The 19,476-nt window shown below is 52.7% G+C and overlaps 5 protein-coding genes across 5 annotated transcripts; 3 read left to right on the forward strand and 2 right to left on the reverse strand.

The window, feature by feature from the left end:
- Positions 1-1,651: 1,651 nt before the first annotated feature.
- Positions 1,652-3,020, forward strand: CABS01_11017 (uncharacterized protein; the record flags this gene model as incomplete). The annotated part of the gene is made up of 4 exons (XM_060544372.1): positions 1,652-1,861; positions 1,945-2,656; positions 2,742-2,890; positions 2,952-3,020. 4 exons carry the CDS (start codon positions 1,652-1,654, stop codon positions 3,018-3,020), a joined length of 1,140 nt encoding a protein of 379 aa, XP_060398648.1.
- A 642-nt stretch (positions 3,021-3,662) lies between these two features.
- Positions 3,663-4,387, forward strand: CABS01_11018 (uncharacterized protein; the record flags this gene model as incomplete). Its single annotated transcript, XM_060544373.1, has 2 exons — positions 3,663-3,879; positions 4,014-4,387. 2 exons carry the CDS (start codon positions 3,663-3,665, stop codon positions 4,385-4,387), a joined length of 591 nt encoding a protein of 196 aa, XP_060398649.1.
- A 319-nt stretch (positions 4,388-4,706) lies between these two features.
- On the reverse strand, positions 4,707-6,003 carry CABS01_11019 (aldose 1-epimerase; the record flags this gene model as incomplete). The annotated part of the gene is made up of 2 exons (XM_060544374.1): positions 4,707-5,086; positions 5,148-6,003. 2 exons carry the CDS (start codon positions 6,001-6,003, stop codon positions 4,707-4,709), a joined length of 1,236 nt encoding a protein of 411 aa, XP_060398650.1.
- Positions 6,004-6,898: 895 nt separating this feature from the next.
- Positions 6,899-7,180, reverse strand: CABS01_11020 (uncharacterized protein; the record flags this gene model as incomplete). Its single annotated transcript, XM_060544375.1, has 1 exon — positions 6,899-7,180. The coding sequence occupies one exon, from the start codon at positions 7,178-7,180 to the stop codon at positions 6,899-6,901; it is 282 nt and encodes a 93-aa protein (XP_060398651.1).
- A 5,965-nt stretch (positions 7,181-13,145) lies between these two features.
- CABS01_11021 (uncharacterized protein) lies at positions 13,146-13,484 on the forward strand (the record flags this gene model as incomplete). The annotated part of the gene is made up of 1 exon (XM_060544376.1): positions 13,146-13,484. A coding segment is annotated over one exon (339 nt), but the record flags the coding sequence as incomplete, so codon positions are not given.
- Positions 13,485-19,476: the final 5,992 nt, after the last annotated feature.

The raw sequence follows: 19,476 nt of genomic DNA on the forward strand, positions 1-19,476 counted from the left end.
GTAACCGAGCCGTCCGCTGAATCAGCCAGGTCCCAGCGATTCGTTCCAAATCGGTGAAAGGTGTGCAAAAGATTGTGATTGTGTGCGAGTGGAAGTGTATCTTGGACTCGTCACCTTCTTCGATGTCGTCACGTCACGGTGATGGGCTATCACATCTTACCGAAGGTGAGATAGGTATTCCATTTCGATGGGATTCCGAATCTGCCTTGCTTGCTAACCCCGTATGTGCCATGCTTAGTAGCCGTTTCCGCTCCGAGAAGCTAAATCGAATCAGTGGTGGCGTCGTGGCGGAGAATTCGGCACCATGTGTTTTCCAAATACCTACCTACACTTACTTGCATAGCACCATTCACGGGCGCTTATCATCGTTTACCTTTGACCGAAGATGGATATGCGGAGGGGGAGGCTGGGAGGCAAAGGCGGTGGACGAACAACGTGGGATGGTTAGCATCAGACATACATAACCCTATTTGATTCCAACATGACTGACAAATACTCCCAGCTTGAGAAGAAAAAAAATTGACCCCCGGTGAGGAGGGAAAAAACGGATGACTGAAGCTTCTGCATAAGCTTCTTCTCCTTGGACCTTCTCTCATCCACACCCTTGCCCATTGTTTGCATGTTTTGGGCCTATCCGTAAGCTCATGTGGAGACCGGACCGGCAAACATGGGGCGGGGATCGCAATGTCTTGACATCGATGGCGTTCGGTTGGGGCTGCCGCTAAGACGGACGTAGAACGAGTTGGGACTGGGGGCTCTTTTTCTCTCTCTCTCTTCCACACACATCGAGTCTTCTCTGCCGTGTGTGTCTGCGTGTAATAACTCCGCCCAACAACTCAATTGAGATCGGCGGCAGACATGATTGGGGGCAATCAAAGACTTTTTTGAATGCAGGTCTCTTTTTGGACCTTGCTCTGATGCCTCTAATGCCCCTTTCGGAAACGGTGCATGAGGCCTAGCGGTGAGCCGGACTGGGCTCCGGCCCATGGGATGTATCAACTCCGTGACTCCGGTCGTGGAGGAGCAAACGTTTTGGGTGGATCGCAAAGGAAGAAGCACCCAAGAGGGTACGGTACCTTACACATCACAACCCACGCCACGCTATCTATTGCTTTCTTGCCTTGGCTCGGCACATCGAGCTAACCCCCGGAAGCTCCAAAGAAGGACTGGAAAGATCGAGGGGATCTCGCGCGAACTCGCCTCGCTAGGTAGGCTTACTTAGCCAAACTTGGCTTTGCTTGGGCGGCTATGTGTGCTCTGAACGCCACCATTTTTTTATGCGAGTTGCGGCCCGCTAGTGAGGTTCTAAGACGGCGTGAATTACAATTACTTTGCTGACATCATGGGCTGCAGGTGCCAGGTGGATGGAAATGGTGCTGGTCGTGGTTGAAGCTACCTTGTTGGGTGGATGGGTATGCGGGCGAGAGCAAATGAGGATTTTCCACTCGTACAATCGCAGCTCCCGTTGCGGATGGAGTAGTACCCGGAAAAATGTTGGTATTAGAACATTTCAGTTTGCCAGTGTATAAGTATAACAGCCTGGCTTGGTCCACATCCCTTTGCTATTAGACATGATCCAAGACAACTCAATCTAAGACGCCCCCTTACACTCCGTCTATACAGTCTCACAACGTTCATCTTAAGCATCGAAATGGTCAAGCTACTTTCAGCAACCCTCCCGGTTGCTTTTGCGACCCTTGCCGCGGCCAAGTCGTGTCAGAACCTCACAGTCGAAGTGTCAATCACATCACGGAACGGCGTCTTCAATGTCTCAACACCAAAGACAAACATCGATGTCACAAATATCATGCTAGGCCTGGCACAGCAGGGCAACAACTTCTCCGCAACCCATCTCACAGATGTAAGGACTCCCCCACCATCCATAGCTCATAGTACACACCAAAAGACATTACACAATGTTAACATGATTTGTCCATCGTCTAGTACGCAACAGTCGGAGGCACATACCACCTCGCCTCAACCTACTGCCAACCAGACTCCGGCCCGGGCTCCGTCCTCCAGATCCTCACCCACGGCATCGGCTTCGACAGGAGCTACTGGGACTTCCCCGCCAACAACTACAACTACAGCTACGTCGGCCCCGCCGTCGACGACTACGGCTACTCCACCTTCGCCTGGGACCGCCTCGGCATCGCCCAGTCCTCCCGCGGCGAACCCGTCAACGAGATCCAGGGCTTCCTCGAGCTTGCCGCCCTCAAAGCCTTGACCGACAAGCTCCGCGCGGGCGCCGTCCCGGGTGTTCCCTGCACGTTTGACAAGTACGTCCACGTCGGCCACTCCTTCGGCTCCGTCCACTCGTACGCGCTGTCCGCCATGTACCCGGACGCCTCGGACGGTCTGGTGTTGACGGGGTTCTCCGCCAACGCCACCTTCCTCGCGGATTTCTTGCTGGGCGGGGCCTTCGTCCAGGCGAACCAGATTCCCGCGCTGAGCGACTACGTTGATGGCTACCTTGCGCCTGCGTACGAGGGCGGCGCGCACATCAATTTCTTCGCGCCGGATAACTTTGACCCTGCCATCCTGACGGCGGCGTATAAGACGGGCAAGCCGGTGACTGTGGGTGAGCTGCTCACCATTGGCGGCGAGGCTGGCACGACGAGCGGGTTCAAGAAGCCTGTCCTTGTCATCACGGGTGGTAAGTCTCGAGAGCACATGCGGAAGCCTATCCAGTTGACATAGGAAGGGGAGCCCAGTGTGAGCTAACGATTGGACCTTTCTAGAACGCGACGTTCCTTTCTGCGGTGGTGATTGTCTTGCAACTGGCAACCCTAAGCTACCTTCGATTCCGGCCGGCGTTGCACCGCTGATCAAGAACGCGAGCTCTTTTGAGGCTTATGTTGTTCCCGATGCTGGCCACGGCTTGGCATTTGTAAGTTTTTTTTTAGAGCTGAAATGATTTTGAGAAAAGTTTCTAACGCACATCATGACAGAGCTACTCCCACGTCGAGGTCACTAGCAAGATCCAGGATTTCCTTGCGCAGAACGGGCTTGCCAACTAGAGGTTGGGTTCGAAATCATCTTTCGTAATGAATTAATGTTGAATTGGACCTGCTTCAGGTTTTATGTCGTAGATCTGGTCTTTCTTCTGAAGCAAAAGTCGTCCAGCGAATTAGTGCACTCTCTTTTTCACGATATCAAGACCAATAATATACATACTTAACACATTTAAATTATACTCTGCATTCACCACTGCTCAGTAACCATTAAACTACAATGAAAGAGAGCATACTGCGAGATGAACACTGCCGTAACCAAGTCATCTCAGATGCTACACATTACCTGCAAAGTGACGGATTATAATTATACCCGAAAGAGCCCGCTTGGCTTACCTTTTCCCCCGTCCGCACATCCGTCCTTCAAGGCACCACTCGCAAAATGACGTCGGCTTTCACTAGCCCCCGGATCCGGATCCGAACGGCTCAACGCGGTAGGATCAAACTACCGAAGTACCTACCCCAAAGTCTGACGTGAGACAACAGAAACCACACCACCACGAGAAAGCAAAACCTCTTATAGGTATTGAAGAAAGCTCTCCCCCTCTCCATTCAAATCTGAGACCAAATCTCCAAGTCCCAGACACATCCGCACCATTCGTTTTGCCCGATTGTATAGAGGTGCACCTTCTTCTGTTTCCCCCAACTATGCAGCTGTGGTCTCACAAGGCGAAACAAGACGCCCTAAACCAATCAGACGAAGAGCGGCGTCAGCAGCCCTCGTTGCGCGAGATGCTCGACAGCAAGTCCAAAGCAACAGAAGGTGATCACAAGGACTCGTCCGGCCCGATACCGATCATTCTATGCGGTAAGACAGAGGCGATTGGTCGCGGCGTCATCGAGGGCCTGAAGCCGGAATATGAAGGTAAGCTCCCAAGACAGCGCATTCCAACCCCCGGAATTGGACAAAAAGAAGGAAAAAAAGAGTGAGAGATCGAGTTATGAGACCGAATTGATGAGAGAGTCCTGAAGAATTGAGGCTCACAATCCCCCAAATAGTAATCCACTTCATCACCACCCCGGCCTCAGGAGCCCTCATCATCCCAGCCCTCCTGACGTCCTCTCCACCGCCGCAGCACCCAGACACCAGCGCAATCGGCAGCGGACACTACGCCTCCCCGCCCCGCGCCATCGTCCTGGGCGGCGCATTCGATGAGGAGGCCGTAAAATCCCTTCAGAACGCCGTCGTCGAACAAGGGGTTGCGGCTGCGTCGAGAAAGGTTCCGTGGCTGAGGCACGACGGGAGTAAAGCCGCGCCGCCTCCCGGGCCAGAGTACGGCAAGGCCATGGTCGCGAGGGTGAGGGAGAAGTTGGGGCTGTTGGAGGGGGAGGGAAAGTTGGATGGTGGGTATGGGGGTGACGAGTGGTATTAAAGGGCCTGGTGTTGGTGATGCGGCAGCTTGGTGGCAGCACGAAAGGGTAGTATATGGGCTTTGAAGTGGGGGTAGGAGCATGGTGTTGTCGAGGTGAGGCCTCGCTACAGCAACAGTTCATACATAAGACACAATCATCGGGTCGATCAGGTAGATTACGATAAAGTTCATTAATCCAGACGGGTATTCCGCCATTCATGCTAAATCCCCTCTTCATGGTATCATTAAATATGTGAAGGTGAATAGAATATCCTGCTTTCTTCACGCATCCCCCCCTTCCAGCACTATACTCCCAAAACATCACTCAATCGCAGGCCTCCTACGAACTGGAAGTGGAGTTGATGCTGAAGCGGTAGCTGGCCTGGAGGACGTACGGGTCACCGCCGGGCTCGTAGATCTGCTTCTTGGTGCGGCCCCAGGCGGGGTTGTTGATGCCGTCGATCCAGTCCTGGACCTCGAGCACGACGCAGCCGTACTTGGGGATGATGCGGGGGAACTTGGCGTCGTCAAAGAGACCCTGGCTCTTCTTGAGGGCCACGGAGCCGTTCTGCTGACTGCAGCTGTACATCTGGAAGGCGTCCTGGTCGGTGTAGACCTCTAGCTGGATACCGGACCACTCGGACTGCATGCGGGCGACGTAGCCCTCGGTGCGCCAGTTGTAGGGGCCCAGGTCGTTGCGGTTGACGATCCAGCAGTTGTCTATATTTGTGTGGTTAGCTTTCATGTGTGCACTCTGCGATAAGAATTGGTCCATGCTTACCATAGCCGGTGCAGTTGAAACCGCAGTTGTTCTTGAGCTCGGGCTTGGAGAAGTCGGCACCAATCTGCTTGGGCGCGCTCCAGAAGTCGTTGACGGAGCCCTTCTCGTTGGCAAGAATCTCACCGGTGGGGATGAGAATGTTGTCAACGCCCACCCTCTGGCCATTGTAGGGCATGTGAAGGGTGTGGTTGAGAGCCAAGCTGGTCTCGTTGTTGGAGAAGCCATCGAGGTTCCAGTAGGTGTGAGAGCTGAGCATGATGGGCGTCTTCTTGGTGGTGGGGACGGCGATCATCTTGAAGTCCCAGTTCCAGCCGTTGAGGGTGTAGGTGATGAGCGACACCACTTCGCCAGGGAAACCCTCCTTTCCGTCAGGGTCGGTGAAGGAGAAGGTGATGCTGTTGTTGGTGTGGGAGACAATGGTGAAGTTGCGCCAGTCCCATCCGTCAGAGCCTCCGTGGAGGGTGTCGAGGCCATTGTTGTCGTTGAGGTCGATCTGGTATTTCTCACCGTCAATCTCAAAGGTGCCGTTCTTGATACGGTTCGCGTAGCGACCAGGGACACCGCCGAAATGGGGGTGCTGGCGATCCGTCTCGTAGTAGGTGGCGTTGTCCCAGCCAGCGACAATGTCGCGGGGGATGCCGTACTTGTCGTTGATGATGAAGTCGGAGACGGAGGCACCGTAGGGAATGAAGGCGGCCTTGATGTGTTCGCTGGAGATCCAGTACTTGCCGTCCTTGTCAGGACCCAGCGAGGAGGGAGCCGTGGTATTACCACCGGATCCGCCAACGAACTGGGCGAGGGAGGTGGCCGGGGCGAGCAGAGCTCCGACGGCGACAGGGAGGAATGTTGAGCGCATCGTGTAGGTGTGCCAGGCAAGGTAACAGAGGATTGAAGCACAGAGGACGGCGGACCAGAACAGAGGATGATGACGGGAGGACGGACAGCAGAGCCTGTGAGAGGGGAAGGTGGGATGAAGCGGGAGCTTATATCCCAATGGCAATGGTGCTCCTCCCCTCATGCGAGAGGAGCGGAGAGACTTGCACATGGCAGTAAGAATGGGACGATTCTGATCATCGGACCAACGAAGCTACGTTATGCAGCTCGAGGATGGCAGAGCAGGGCCGCAGAGTGCAGAGAACCAGCTCCACTCTACTCTGGGGTGAGGGGGATGACGGGTCGGGGAGAGGTACACCGTATCCCGGACGCGTGGGAAGAAGAGAAGGACGAGGGCAGAAAGAAGCAGTAGCAAGGGCCGATCAACGGATTGGATGCGACGGCATGATGTTACTGGAGCGTCTAGACGAACATGTGGTGGTGGAATCCTTTCGCTTGTCTGGTGTCTGGTGCTTGGTGGTTGGCCCCGGCAAGAAGAAGACAAACAAAACAAGCTGGGCCGAGCTAATGAGTGACTAGCTAGCTAGTCGTAGCGTGAGAAAGCTTTTTCTTTCGCGGTCAATGGCAAGTAACGTTGGGCGAGCCGAGATGCAGGAAGCCGGGGTATGAGCGTGCGGAGCAAGTCCCAAGGTAGGCGTATCCGTGTAAGGTAGCTAGCTAGGTAATCCAATTGCTCATGAATTGAGGTGAGGTGCAGGGGAGCCAGCTCCGGACAAGCAGCAGGGCAGGGCGAGGCTGGGCCGACGGCGAGGTCGAGAATGGCGGCGATGATACCCTCTCCAATGGGACGAGCGGGGTACAATTGGCGCGTGGTTGGCTACGTTTGGTGCTTGGGTAGCTTTCAGGAACAGGGCCGGCTAGGACAACGGGCCAAAAGTTCCTTCTTGGATTGGTGGGTTGGATCGACGTTCCAACAGCAATGAGGAAGAAAAGACACAAAGTCCGGGGTATGGTTGCCGGACCGGACGCGATGACGACGTTGGGACCTTGGGAAAAACTTGGGGGAAGAGGAGAGATTCCCCATGGTCCATAGATGCCGGGGGGTGGGGAGTTGGGGAGAGAGAATGGAGAAACAGGGGGGGGGACGGCTCGGTGTCGGGAAAGGCGTTTATGCGTGTTTCATTGGCGCGCGTGCGCATTATCCCGATGACCCGAGTACGGTACAAGGTATTCTGCAGTTTCTACGGATGTGGATGGCTTCTTGGTCTTGATCACGCTGGGCTGCGAACGGTTCAAGTTTGCCGGAGAAATTGAGGTGCGGGGTTTTAGTGCCACTTCCCCAGATGTTTCTCCCTGCTTCCCCGCTCTGCGCCACTCGATATCCAACTTCTCCTCTCTGACCAAAGTCAAGCTTTTTCTGGCCGATGCTGCAGCTGCACCAACAATCCGTCACGAGTTGCCTGGCAAGGTCAGGGTATCCCGTAGCATCATACTTGTAGGCACGCAGGTCAAAGGCTGCCGCCGCGACGGCATTTCCGAGGCACCCCCTCCCTTCCGTCAACTCTGAACTATCCACAAGTCCAAACCTATCCTCGCTGTTATTGTGATCAATTGTAATTCCTCTGACGACTAAGAATGAGGTTGACTACCTATAATCAGGATATATGGCTACAATTCATTTTTCCCATCCTCATGGGTATTTCTTCCGTAGATAATATGGAGACCCCATGGTCACATCAATATAGAAAGTCTAAACGAACAGTTCGCAATTTTGCCGTAAAAAAGATCAAATGAAACTAAACAATGCCATTTGCGCAACCGGCTCTGATTGGCACGCATCGTCCACACCACCCCGGGAAGCAATTTTGGCCTAAAGCAAGCCACACACACACACATCTGCCAACCTCCTGGGACACCCCCGGACTGCAGAACCAAAAGTCAGCTGTGTGGCACGTGGAGCTGGAGCTGTCACGACTACTGGTGATGCAATGTTCTATGCGGATATCTCAAAGAAAGATGTTTTGTACACCCAATCTTTGAAAACATGCAAGCCACAGTCGACATCTTGAACAAGCGACTTCACAGGAACTTGGCCAGGCCCATCCATAGACTAGACTATGTGTTCTCCGTGAGCCTATTGCTGCAGCTTGAGGCTAGCAACTTCTTGCGTCGCTTATACGGTCTACCTTGGCGTAATTAGTTCTCTGTTCTCTCTCGTATCCATGTCAGTCTGTAGCTCAAATTCTATCCCATAAAGTCGTTCTCAGTTATAATTTGAACGGATCAAGGTGAAAACAAGCCATCTCAGCTCATAAGCGACGTACGTCTCATCGAAGCCTACCATTTGTCGGCGCCGAAGCTGTCTGTCACATTCAAGTAGCCTCCCCCTCGGTACCACCATCCTCCGAACCAGAACTTCGGGTCGCTGAATCTTGAAAACCCCAAGTGAGATGCAAGCAGGGTTTCATTCTGACAGACTTCCCCCAAGCCACGTGGCGAGTGGTTCAGCGCGGCTCCAGCTTGTCTTTCTGTCGCCCGAATGGGTGGCCACCTCGTGTGGCAACTATCAATGCTGCCATGTCACTTGCGAGCCATTCATTCGGTAACTCCATTCGACGACCGGATCACACGGTATCTAGGGAGGTCGGACAGCTATTGGAGCTCATGGCGAAGTAGGATCTGTTGGCCGTCTTTTTGCGGCCGTGGTCTCCACAAAATATCCGCCGGACATGAGCTCGATGCCGTTATCTGCAACGAACTTGTGCGGTGCACTTGGTCAGCTGACCATGATTCGAGCAGTGCATGAAGTGGAAATGGTCTGGCTTTTCGAAGCGGTCAAACCAAGACTAGCTGAATAGTGCAGTACTGGCGAGAATGACATTGACGCTCGCTGGACTTGCTACTAGGTATGATAAGCGTCTTGCCATCCAAGATCTGCCACGGTATGTTCTTAGTGTCTCTCTTCAGTATCAAAGTTGCAGCGGCACAAGGCGGTACTTTCACCACGTTGGTTGACTACCGATCAATTAGGTAGTACTTTCCCCAAAGCTCTCTCATGTACACACTGCAGTAGCTTATGTTGACTTGACGGTGAATACGTTTCTTCCTCTCATATCTTCTTGGCAGCAGAGACCGTAAGGAGGAGATTAAATCCAACGTTAATTACCCGGACCCAGGGTGGGGAAGAAACGACCTCTTACATTTATATTGACTACCGTTACGCTACAGAACCGCACTACAGATGTCTTGGGCGAGTAGCTACTCGTTCCCTTAGAGCACAGCTCAAGTTGGCCTCTGACGCACGCAAAACCTCCCCTCTTCCGAGTAGGCAGGTTAGTCGATCTTCGTGTCACCGAAGACGAGTCGGAAAGACACATTCGAATTTCAACGGCACTGTTCAACGGGTGATCCATGAGACCACCTCTACTGTCATCCTCACAATTGGAGTTCGTACATTCTCAGACGTTGGGGCCCATGTCCTTCAGAGAAGGGAGACGGTCTCCGCAAGCCGTCTATTCTGTCCTAGTAAACATCCTTCATGTCTTTTTTGAGTCTCTAGATGTTGGTGTACACGTCAGCGTGGGAAGGCTTTCGGCCGATACGAAGCTCAAAAATCCGGTATTGGCCTGTGTACGTTATGTATGTTGAGGGGGGAAGTTGTGGGGATAGCCCGCGATTCCCTCGCGGAGTGTAAGACTCATATGTAAGTGGAAGGCCCGTTGTCTTGGCCCTTGATGCCTTCCAATGACCTCTTTTCGGCCCTCATATCGCAACACAAGAGGATGACCCTTTGTTGAGGTTGAGACAAGGATGATCAAGCGAGCAGAAAACCAGAATGACAGAGTACATTGGCGGAGTATAGACAAGGTAGTTCCAGAGCACCTAGCAAGAAACTCTCGCAAATGTAATGACAGATCATTACGGTGCGTATTTCAAGCCAACTTTCAGTAAGCAGATTGCAGATTGAAGTTGCAGACGGGCAAATGTAACAGATAGACACCATATCACGTCTTGGCTCCCTCAAGAGAGTGCTTCATCCACCGTCTCGTGACCAGTGGAAGATATACAACGGGGAATCTACCCAAAACAATATGAATTGTAGGTACGAGAGATGTGAGAACCTTGCTTGCTCTCAGCTATTGAACGAAATAAACCTGCCAGAATCAGGTCATGATCAAGGAGCCAGCCAAGGCACCGTTCGATCGTGTCGGTTGTCTCTGCAGAAAAGCTTTCACTGGTACTCATAATCGTCAATAGCTTCCTTCCCGCTTTATCCAGAGCTTGTCCAGTCGCCAGCTGAATTAAGGCACCGTAATAATAAATTAATTCCTGTTGCCACGGCGCCGAATGTGGATTTCAGATGAGCATTCACCATTGGAGAAGTTTCCGCACATTGCAATTGGACGGCCTACTTCGATATGGCATCCTTCTATAATGGATTTCGTTGACAAATCTGCGACGTCTCGTTGCTCTTCTATCGAAGTATTATTTAAATGCCGTTTACCCTGTGGAATAGGTCGGGATCCAATTACATGTTGACCTGCACCGTCTTCTATCGAAGATGGCTTCACGTCCTCTTCCCTAGATCACAGAAATGAGGTTGACGTGCTTGTTCGGCCGAAAGAAAAGCAAGTCGTAAGCCATTTTACCAGACTATGAAACCACGACTTCGCGTTTTCTATGGACCGACGAAGCTTCATCATCCAGAAGCACTTGTGGAAGATTCCATGCGATCATTTCCTTTCCTAGGGACTTTGTTTCAGACAGCTGGCGAACTATACGATTCCTTTGAAGTTCAGTTAATCAGCCAATCACTTGAGCGGCTCATCTCGTCAAAACTAGGAATCTATATGAGATATTTGAAGATACACACTCAATACTCTCGTCTACCTTCGTCATAACTACCTAATGATTATGCAAAATGAAACGTGAAAAGATGAGTATATTTTCCTTCTCTTTATTGGTATACATTGTTTAGATATCTCGACTCGACTCTATAACAAGACATTGACATATGTATAGATATTGGAACCAACGGAACAGGCTCTCACTAACAGCCACTTTCACCTATCCATAGCTTGCTCATCCTGCGATGGCCCCAACGGTCACATCGCAGCGGCTATATAGATTTACTTCCTGGGCGGGCTATCACAACCTCTAATTCATCTCATGTTCTTCGAAGCATAGCCCCCCCCCCCCCCCCTTTTCAAGTCCAAGTCCGCCAACCGCCTATATCATGCCAGACCTTCACCAGCATCCATTCACATGATAGCAATGTGGGCAGCTTTTGTGCCTATGGACTGAAACTGATGACGGACAATTAATTGTCGTCAACAGTGTAATCAGGTGGTTGTAGACGAGTCCAGTTTATAAAAGCTCATAAGCCATCCCAGATGAGGCAGACTCTCCCGTCCAACGTGTGACTACACGCATATGGCACAATGTATATCTATATATCTATAAATCCTGGTTCTTCTTCTTCGTAGACATTCATCCACATTCACCCTATGTCTGAAGGCTTAACCCCGCTTCTCAAGCATAGGGCTGCTCCTTACGATGCATTTCAAGAACATCGCAAGTAGAACACTAGCTGGGGTAGGGTGAAGGTGAGGATTCATCCAAATCTTCTGTTGGGCTAATTTACTCAGTAGATACAGGTTTTAGGGTCTTGATTTGCGAAAGATAGATGCCATATTCCGAGGATTCGGTATCCAAGTCTTTAGAAAAACAAGATATTCAACCCACATCCTGTGAACTAACTCAAGGCTGATTTTTGTTCCATTCAGGTAGTTCAGAGATATACTGTCACACACGCCAATGGTATCTGAAAATTGCCTTCTGAATTTCCTATTTTAGGCAGTAGACGTCGAAACACACAGGGAGTCACACCACGATTTGTCCACTGGGTGGTTGGCGGCGGTGGGTACGGTGGTCACCAGTAACGGGGGGAAGGTCAGATTGAGCCGGCCGGCGACGAGCTCGTATGTGGACTCACAGCCGAGGGATATGACGACAAGCTCGGTTCTTTCTTTTCTCCATCCATCGAAGCGAGTGCTTGGGAATCGGGCATGCTCAGCGATGGAAGAAGAAAGCACCTGTCAGACTTGTCTTCGATCCTCGGCACACTCTCAGCAGATGTTGGTGGTGGAGAACAGGATCGAATCCCCATCCACCGATTTTACCTCGCGTGTATATTCAATACTTGGTACACGGTACTCCGTATACGGGCTCACCTCGGTGACGATGGGTTTACAGATTGCAGGGAACGCCGAGCAATCTCTTCTTACCTTGCCTTGCCTTACTTCGGTGAGGCAACGAGAGCGAGATGTTTGACCTTGGTCCAAAAAAGAAAGTGCGCAGTCCCAGCCTCCAAGTGTTTCGATTGTGGGTTCCTTCCGACGTCGAGCCGCGAGGTGTCCCTCCCGTCCTCTGTTGGGTAAATGGAAGTCAACAAAACCGGCAATGGCAGGCAACCTTGAGGTCAACAACAACAGCAGGAACAGCAACAACAACCGGCTGCAGGTAGGCACGGCCCGGCAAAAGACGGTTACGTAGCACCTTCTCATTCGCTTCCGTAGAGGTGACGCAAGCCAAATGGAAGGTAGAGAAGTGGAAGGAACCTACCTTGGAGAGGTAGGTACCTTAGGTAAGTGTGCGGCTGTTGCCCTCGGTGAAGTGGTACCTTAGAGGAAGGTGTGGGCGGGTATCCGTCACACCTTCACACCTTTGCGCCTTTCTTTGATTGATTGAATATCCGTGGCCGTAAGGTACGGTGCACTCCTTCCTTCCATTCCATTCCTTATCCATCAGATACCTTACTCTAGGGCAATCTTCACATGTTGTTTGCTCACATTTGCTGCTGTCGGCTTGCCCCCTTTTTCCCCTCCTCCTGTCCTCACTTCCATTCGCATCCCCATGAGAGGGAAATCCGCAAAGATCCATCATCTCAAAACCCTCCCCCAGACGACGCCGACGCGACAATCTGTCCCAAACAGAAGACACATTTTCTCGGCCCCGCAAACATGATCCATATGCCTTCGGGCAGGGTGACACCGCAGATCCTATTTTCCAGAAGAACAAGCGAACAATTCTGGGACGGGGGGTGACGCAAACGAGAGCCGGTTACAGGGCTCCACCACCACCACCACACCTGTGACCCAGCAAAGTTCGGTCTGCCGTCTGAGCTTGAGGATCCCCGGGTTGTTGTCATCAAAAAAGACGAGAAAATTTTTAAAATTGCATACGCTTCCGCCCAGGGTCCCAAAGGGCCAACACGACAATCACCATTGCAATGCTGTCACCACATGGTCATGGTCACAGCTTGAGCTGCTGCTTCTGGTTCCACCCTTTCCACACCAAACCGCATCGCAACGCACCGCTTCTGAGATGCATCATGGATCCCTCACCGGCAGACTCCCGCGCTCACCAGGCGGAACACCTTCCCCGGTGCCACGAGGTCAATCCCCATCCCTCCGTCCCATCTCATCCCCGACTAGGTTTTAACGGCACCTTTGTGACAGCCCACAGCCAGTACGAATACAGCTAGCACCAACCACCCACTTGGCAATCAACTTCAGCAAGCAAGTGGCTTGTTGTTGAACTTTGATTGCTGTGCCCTAAGCCCTTCACACCGTCTGGCTTTCGACGCTCACAGACGCCAGACGAGCAAGCTCATCATGGATAATGGATGATGGATCTGTTCGAATCGTCAAGGATGCAAGCCTTTCACCGCATGTCTTTGAGGATGCCACTACGGATACCTAACGCCGATGCAGCTGACCAAACTGGCCATGCGAAGAAACGTTCACTCGCTTCCAGCCGCAGCACGTAGGTGCCCGGTCTGACTCGCCATAGAGTTCGTCTCCGAACATCCTCATCAACTTGGGCCAGTCGCAATCAGCCGGTTCGAGACTTCCAAAATGCCGTGTGGTCTGTGCAGCCAATGCCACTCCATACGGAGTACTCAGCAACACTATCCCTATCTGTAGGCAGACACGGATAACTACCTTCGCTACAGGCTCAAACGACAGGGCTGAGTCATGACCTGTCGCTTCAAACTCTCTGCGTTCGCCCAAGGAGAAAGCTTCTGGAACCCTTCCATAGCCTCGCTAGACCCATCTTTCAGCATCGCAAAAGTGGATGCACGGTTCCCGTTGACTCTCGAGAGTATGTACGCAGTACGGATAGTGCGAATATACGACACTTCTATAATTCTTTTACGCCTCTCAGCAATTCGCGAACCAGTTGGCCAGGTCACGAGCATCTGCGGTGAGCGACAGAATGTCCATCACTAATCTCTGTCTTTTGTAACAAACTTGCGCTACTGCCTTAGGAAGTCCCCGGGCCGCAGCACTAGGGCTTCCTGGGCAGCGCCTACTCAGTCTCCGCGCTTGAATACAGCTACGTCGCGGTCTTGCTCACCGAGACAGCTCTCAGAAGAGTTTGGAGATCAAATTTTCAATAGCCAACTCGATCCGCTATCAATATCCACTGTGGTCTCGGTGTCCCTTAGTATACGAGCTCTTCACCGGATGATCGAGACGGGATCTCCGTATCCCCTCAGCCAGACTAGGGGCCCTGCACCAACTCGACACCTTGACCTTCGGGTCATTATGAAGCTTGAACACAGCATAGTTTTTACAGAGATTAGGGGTAACTCTCACCGACAACTCAGTCTCGGCGGCTAGAGTACGTACGTGGCGCTGGCCCCGTTGAAGAGAGATCCACGCTGTGGGCAATTGGTCGGAACTGGCTCCGGGGCAGGCTTCGTACTCCGCAGAGTCCCTCACCAAACGTGGCACCCACCAAAACCCGACCAGCGATGAAGTTCATGCTCCCTACACACCCTGTCGCCATACCAGCATGGCTGGGGTCGCCAAAAGGGCCGTTTTCCTTCAAATTTTCCGTTGGTCCCAAGTGCCCGGCAACGAAAGCCTTGTCTGCAAGGTTCCTGGACGTTGAAATTCGCTCCAATCTGATCACCTTGAGTCGGCGTCTGCCGCTGGTCGTGGGATCGCAAGCCACGAAAGGTGGGCACAAAGGATCACGGCTTCATCCGCCAGCCCAGCATGCGGAATTATGGACGGAGGCGCGTTACACATGGCTTGGTGGAGCTAGCCGAAGTGGTGGCAGGTCCTCACCGTTGGGTTGGGTTGGGCTTTGACAAGGTGTAACCTCATCAGACCTCGGGATACCGTTTGACCGGCCAGCAAGGGCACCACCCTCTTTGCCACAAATGTCACATGATTGACCTCAAATGCAACGGGACTTGCACGCATGAGTACGCGAGCATCGTTGGGCGTCATCTGCTCGCGAACGATGAATCGGAAAGCAACACCTATTGCGACCATTTGTCTGGAGGACACCGAGGCGGCCATCAAGACGAGAGGCTTTACAGCCACCGGCTCACGTTTAACAGCAACTGGTCTGCCGAAAAGGGGGCGGAAGCATGAGCTTCTTAATGATGGATGACCGGTTCCTCGGTATCCAACCGAGGAGGGTCACAATTTTACCCCTGTTTCATCGCATATTTCCCCCAGCAGACCCGAGCCGGCGAATGGGCTAATGCAGGAACGGTGGTGCCAACAGTTTTGATTACCTTGCTTTGAGCGGTACGGAAACAACAGGGCAGTACGTACCGCACTTGTCTGGACACGTGTACCATGACATTGCCCTGCCGCGGCAGGTTCCTCCACCTATGGCAAACCGTCATCCTACGTATGGATATGGGTGCTGTAGGAACTCGTCAAGTCGCAACTTGCTTTACCAGGCCTGTTTCTCAGCAAACGCTGATTTATCTCAGACCACACCCGGCGGGCCATCAACCTTTTGCTCTCGGCCGCAAGGTATCCTCCCCCGAGAACCAGCTGCCCGGATATCTATTCTCCAGGCCATCGACAGGGCGTCTTGGATACCAGCACCAACCAGCCTCCAACAGACCGGGCCACGATCCCGCGAGGATCCTTGAAACACACAGTGCAATCAGCATTCCCGGGGAGAGGACAACACGGTGCGAAGTACCATAGTACATATTACCGAGTGGACTTGCTAGGTGGAGGAGGCACTTCTTACCCACCCTTTTACCAGGGGGTTCTCAACCCCAACGGCGGGTTTCCTGTACTGAGCCAGTTCCCGAAGGGGCGAGGGCTACTGCAGGGCTTCCAAGCCTACTTTACCTTATGCTTCCATGCTTCCACAGCTTCTGGAAGGCTTCGATGCAGCAGAAGTTCACTGTAAGGACAGTGCTCAGGTCCCTGTCACCGAGCCCTAGGGGCGAACAAAGGTCCCTGAACAGGTCGTCAGACAGGGAAGCCTTGGCCGCGCGACATGGAAGGGGCCGAGGGGTATGCGAACAAACGACCGCAGCGCAATGACAGCTACGAATACATTGCGATAGAGAAAGGCGACGTCTGCAGGGTTCCAGATTGATTGATGGGAAAGTTGTCTCGTCCGCCGATTTGGAGCAATGGGGACACAACGCTACGCGAGATGGCTACCGAGACGAGAGACAACAAAGGCGACGGACGTTGTCGTACCTTGCCTCCCGTGGAAACATGGTTGTTTGCGGCTGCTGTTCGTTCCCCAGCAAGCCAAGCCCGTCTTGAACGAGAGGTTTGCTCACCTGTCATTTTTGGAATGCTGACAATGATAGAGGTGATGATTGATCGTGTAGGCCACCATCTACCAAACGATTCACTTGGCATGAGAGACTGCAGTTACCGTACAAAATACTCTGCCCGGTAACTGGGAACCCTGCCGCTGCCGCTGCCTTGCCCTCTCCCTAAATCATCATTTGAGACAGGGAGATTGTTGGTTTGCATGCACAATCGCCGCGAATTCGACATGAGATGAGAAACGTGTTTCCAGCGACAAAGCTTCTCATCACTGTGGCCAATCCATGTCACAGCCACGGATTCATCACCGCATCAGTTTCGGTTATACTAAAGGCAACGTATTATCACGGCGCCCAAGCGAAATCTTCCCAAGAAAGGCGCAGTCAAAAAGCAATCAGCGATAGGAAACGGATCTGTGCTTTGCAATAGTGAAGTCGCCAAGTACTCACAAAATCGGCGTTTCTGCAAATCACCAGACTGGTGTGCCACCTCGATGACATTGGCTGCGCGAGCGGACGGGAGCGATCCGCTCGCTCCATGCAACCACTGAAGCCCGTCGCCTGCTTGTCTCCTTTGGGCGAGCGGTCAGTGTTTGGTCGCTTGCCAGCAAGTCTGTTACATGCCGTATTGAGAACAGAGGCCGTGGCGATCGTTGTTAGATGAAACAGTCTTACCGCGGACTGATCTTCGTCTGAGGGGCTTCACGGTGGGAGAGGCTAGTGAGAAATCCGCCGCGGATCTTCCTGACGCGATGCTCACCTACTACTCGGAGGTGACAGACACGGAAGGTCGCTGGCCTAAAGGCCTTTTACCCACCTAACCACCGTATCACCGAGCGATCGCCTCCATCAAGAGAGGACATTGGGAGTTCTTGTTTTTGCCTCGGAAGCATGCTCAAGGATGCACCGTTAAAAGATCGCCACCAAGTCCCCCTGCTCATCCCGTCTTGCACCCTATGTCCCTGAGAAATCAGAATTGCCTCACTCCCAAAGAGATACTGACAATCGGAATCATCGACTGAGTTTCACAGACTAGACAAGCCGAGCCCGAAGAGTTCAGACGATGTGCCCAATCAACTGACGCCTTTGTGCCTACTTTGCGCATCGGCTGACAGGGAGGCCGATTACCTTGTCTAATGCTCTCTTTCTCACTATCAATCGCACAGGAGCTGTCGGTTCTCCGGATACTAGAGATTTGCGGATATGAGAACTGACGCAAATCCTCGCATCGCTTTGTGGCAGAAGCTCATTCTTCCATCTCTAAACCGGCCGGCACCGGAACGGAAAACCCGTCACCTATCTAGTCAGAAGAGACAAGAAGGTACACGTTAGGACGGGCGGACCGTCAGGTTTCTGACGATTCAGTAAGTTGATCAATGTCTTGGCTAAGCGGATCTTGGACCGCATGCCAGTTGCCATCCGTTGATATGTTGGTGCACAGCTGCGTACCGTCCAAGAAACATTGGCAAAGTCCCATATTGCCCGTGTACCTCTGACCGAGTGTCGCCCGTTCAGCCGTCGTTCCGCGGCCGTTGGGAAAACTTTGGAGGATTCCGAGCGGCCGTCAATAATTCCTTTTGGATCGCGAGATATTGAGTTCGTGTTTCGCGATGATGACGACACATGGTTAAACTTTTCTGGAACCTGCAGGTTCAACATTACACTGCAGCGTGGTCGACAGTCGATTCACTGTCAGCGGTTGTCTTGTCCCCGGTCCCGAGTGTGCCACGGCGCGCAGAACCTCCCTATTCTGTGGTAGAACGAGGTTTCCAGGTTGCGTGAATTTGACAGAGCCATTGATCTGATTCCCGCCAGCAAACTGGCCAAAGGGGACGCGAAAGATCGGCTCTGGGAGGGTGCAAAATGCAAAAACGTGGGTCTAACACACAGGATGGTGTTGTAAGCACCGACCCAGGACGGGAACGAATTATCAGATGCTGTGGCTCATCGCGAGGCACGACGGATAGGTCGCACACTAGCCTCGAAAATGAACTGGGAAATGGCTGGTTGCATGCCATGGATTGGTTATTGACGGAACACGCTGGATCTAGCCGCCTCTCAAGGTGTTTCGTCCGACGGGACAATCCCAAGGCTCAAACAACAGAGGCCAGTTCCGCGGCCTGTCCTCGTGTCCGGCGTAATAGCACCAATTCCGCATATAAGAAGCAAATGAACACTTTGCAGACGACAACAATTATGATGAATCAGCCGACGGAAGAGGCGCGGATCGAAGCGAATATACGGATGAAATTTTGGTCACGCCTTTTTCCTTGCCCGACAAGCTGTCCCCGAATGACAGCTGGGAAGAAATTTTTGAAGCGAAGCAATGGGAACTAGCAAGCGGAAGAAGCAAAAGGAGCAGCTAGGATGTTTAATGTCGAGTGCTTGGATATGACGGTGCTCACCGAGAGGGCACGGGCTCAGCGACGCGAGGAGGCGTGACGATGGGCAACGGATCGCTGTTACCATTCCCCTCCCGAAATGAGGAGCACGGCAGGGAGAAGTGTGACACGCCCGGGTCGTCGTCGCCGGCCGGCCGCCCAAGCTGCTCGAGGAACCAAGGGATGGAATGTACGAGGCAGTAGGATTGACGCTCAGCATCTTGAGTCGGACAGTCACACATGGACAATAGCAGCATATGGGTGCTGTCAGGCTGGGCCTGGCCATGGCTGTCCGACGAAGGCATCACAGGGAACGCGACACACAAAGTTGTAATCACCGAGAACCATCGGCATGGATGCCTCCGTATAATGCGACCCTTCGTTCACATTGCTGCTTCGGTTTGGCCCGCAGCTAGAGCCCACACCCGCCCGAGTCGTGAGAGTCAGACGGGACGTGCAGCCCTCATCAGAATGCAAAGATGGGAGAGCCTTGCAACAATAA

The sequence above is a fragment of the Colletotrichum abscissum genome (assembly GCF_030869225.1).
Source record: "Colletotrichum abscissum strain IMI 504890 chromosome Unknown Scaffold_29.1, whole genome shotgun sequence".
Lineage (NCBI taxonomy): Eukaryota > Fungi > Ascomycota > Sordariomycetes > Glomerellales > Glomerellaceae > Colletotrichum > Colletotrichum abscissum.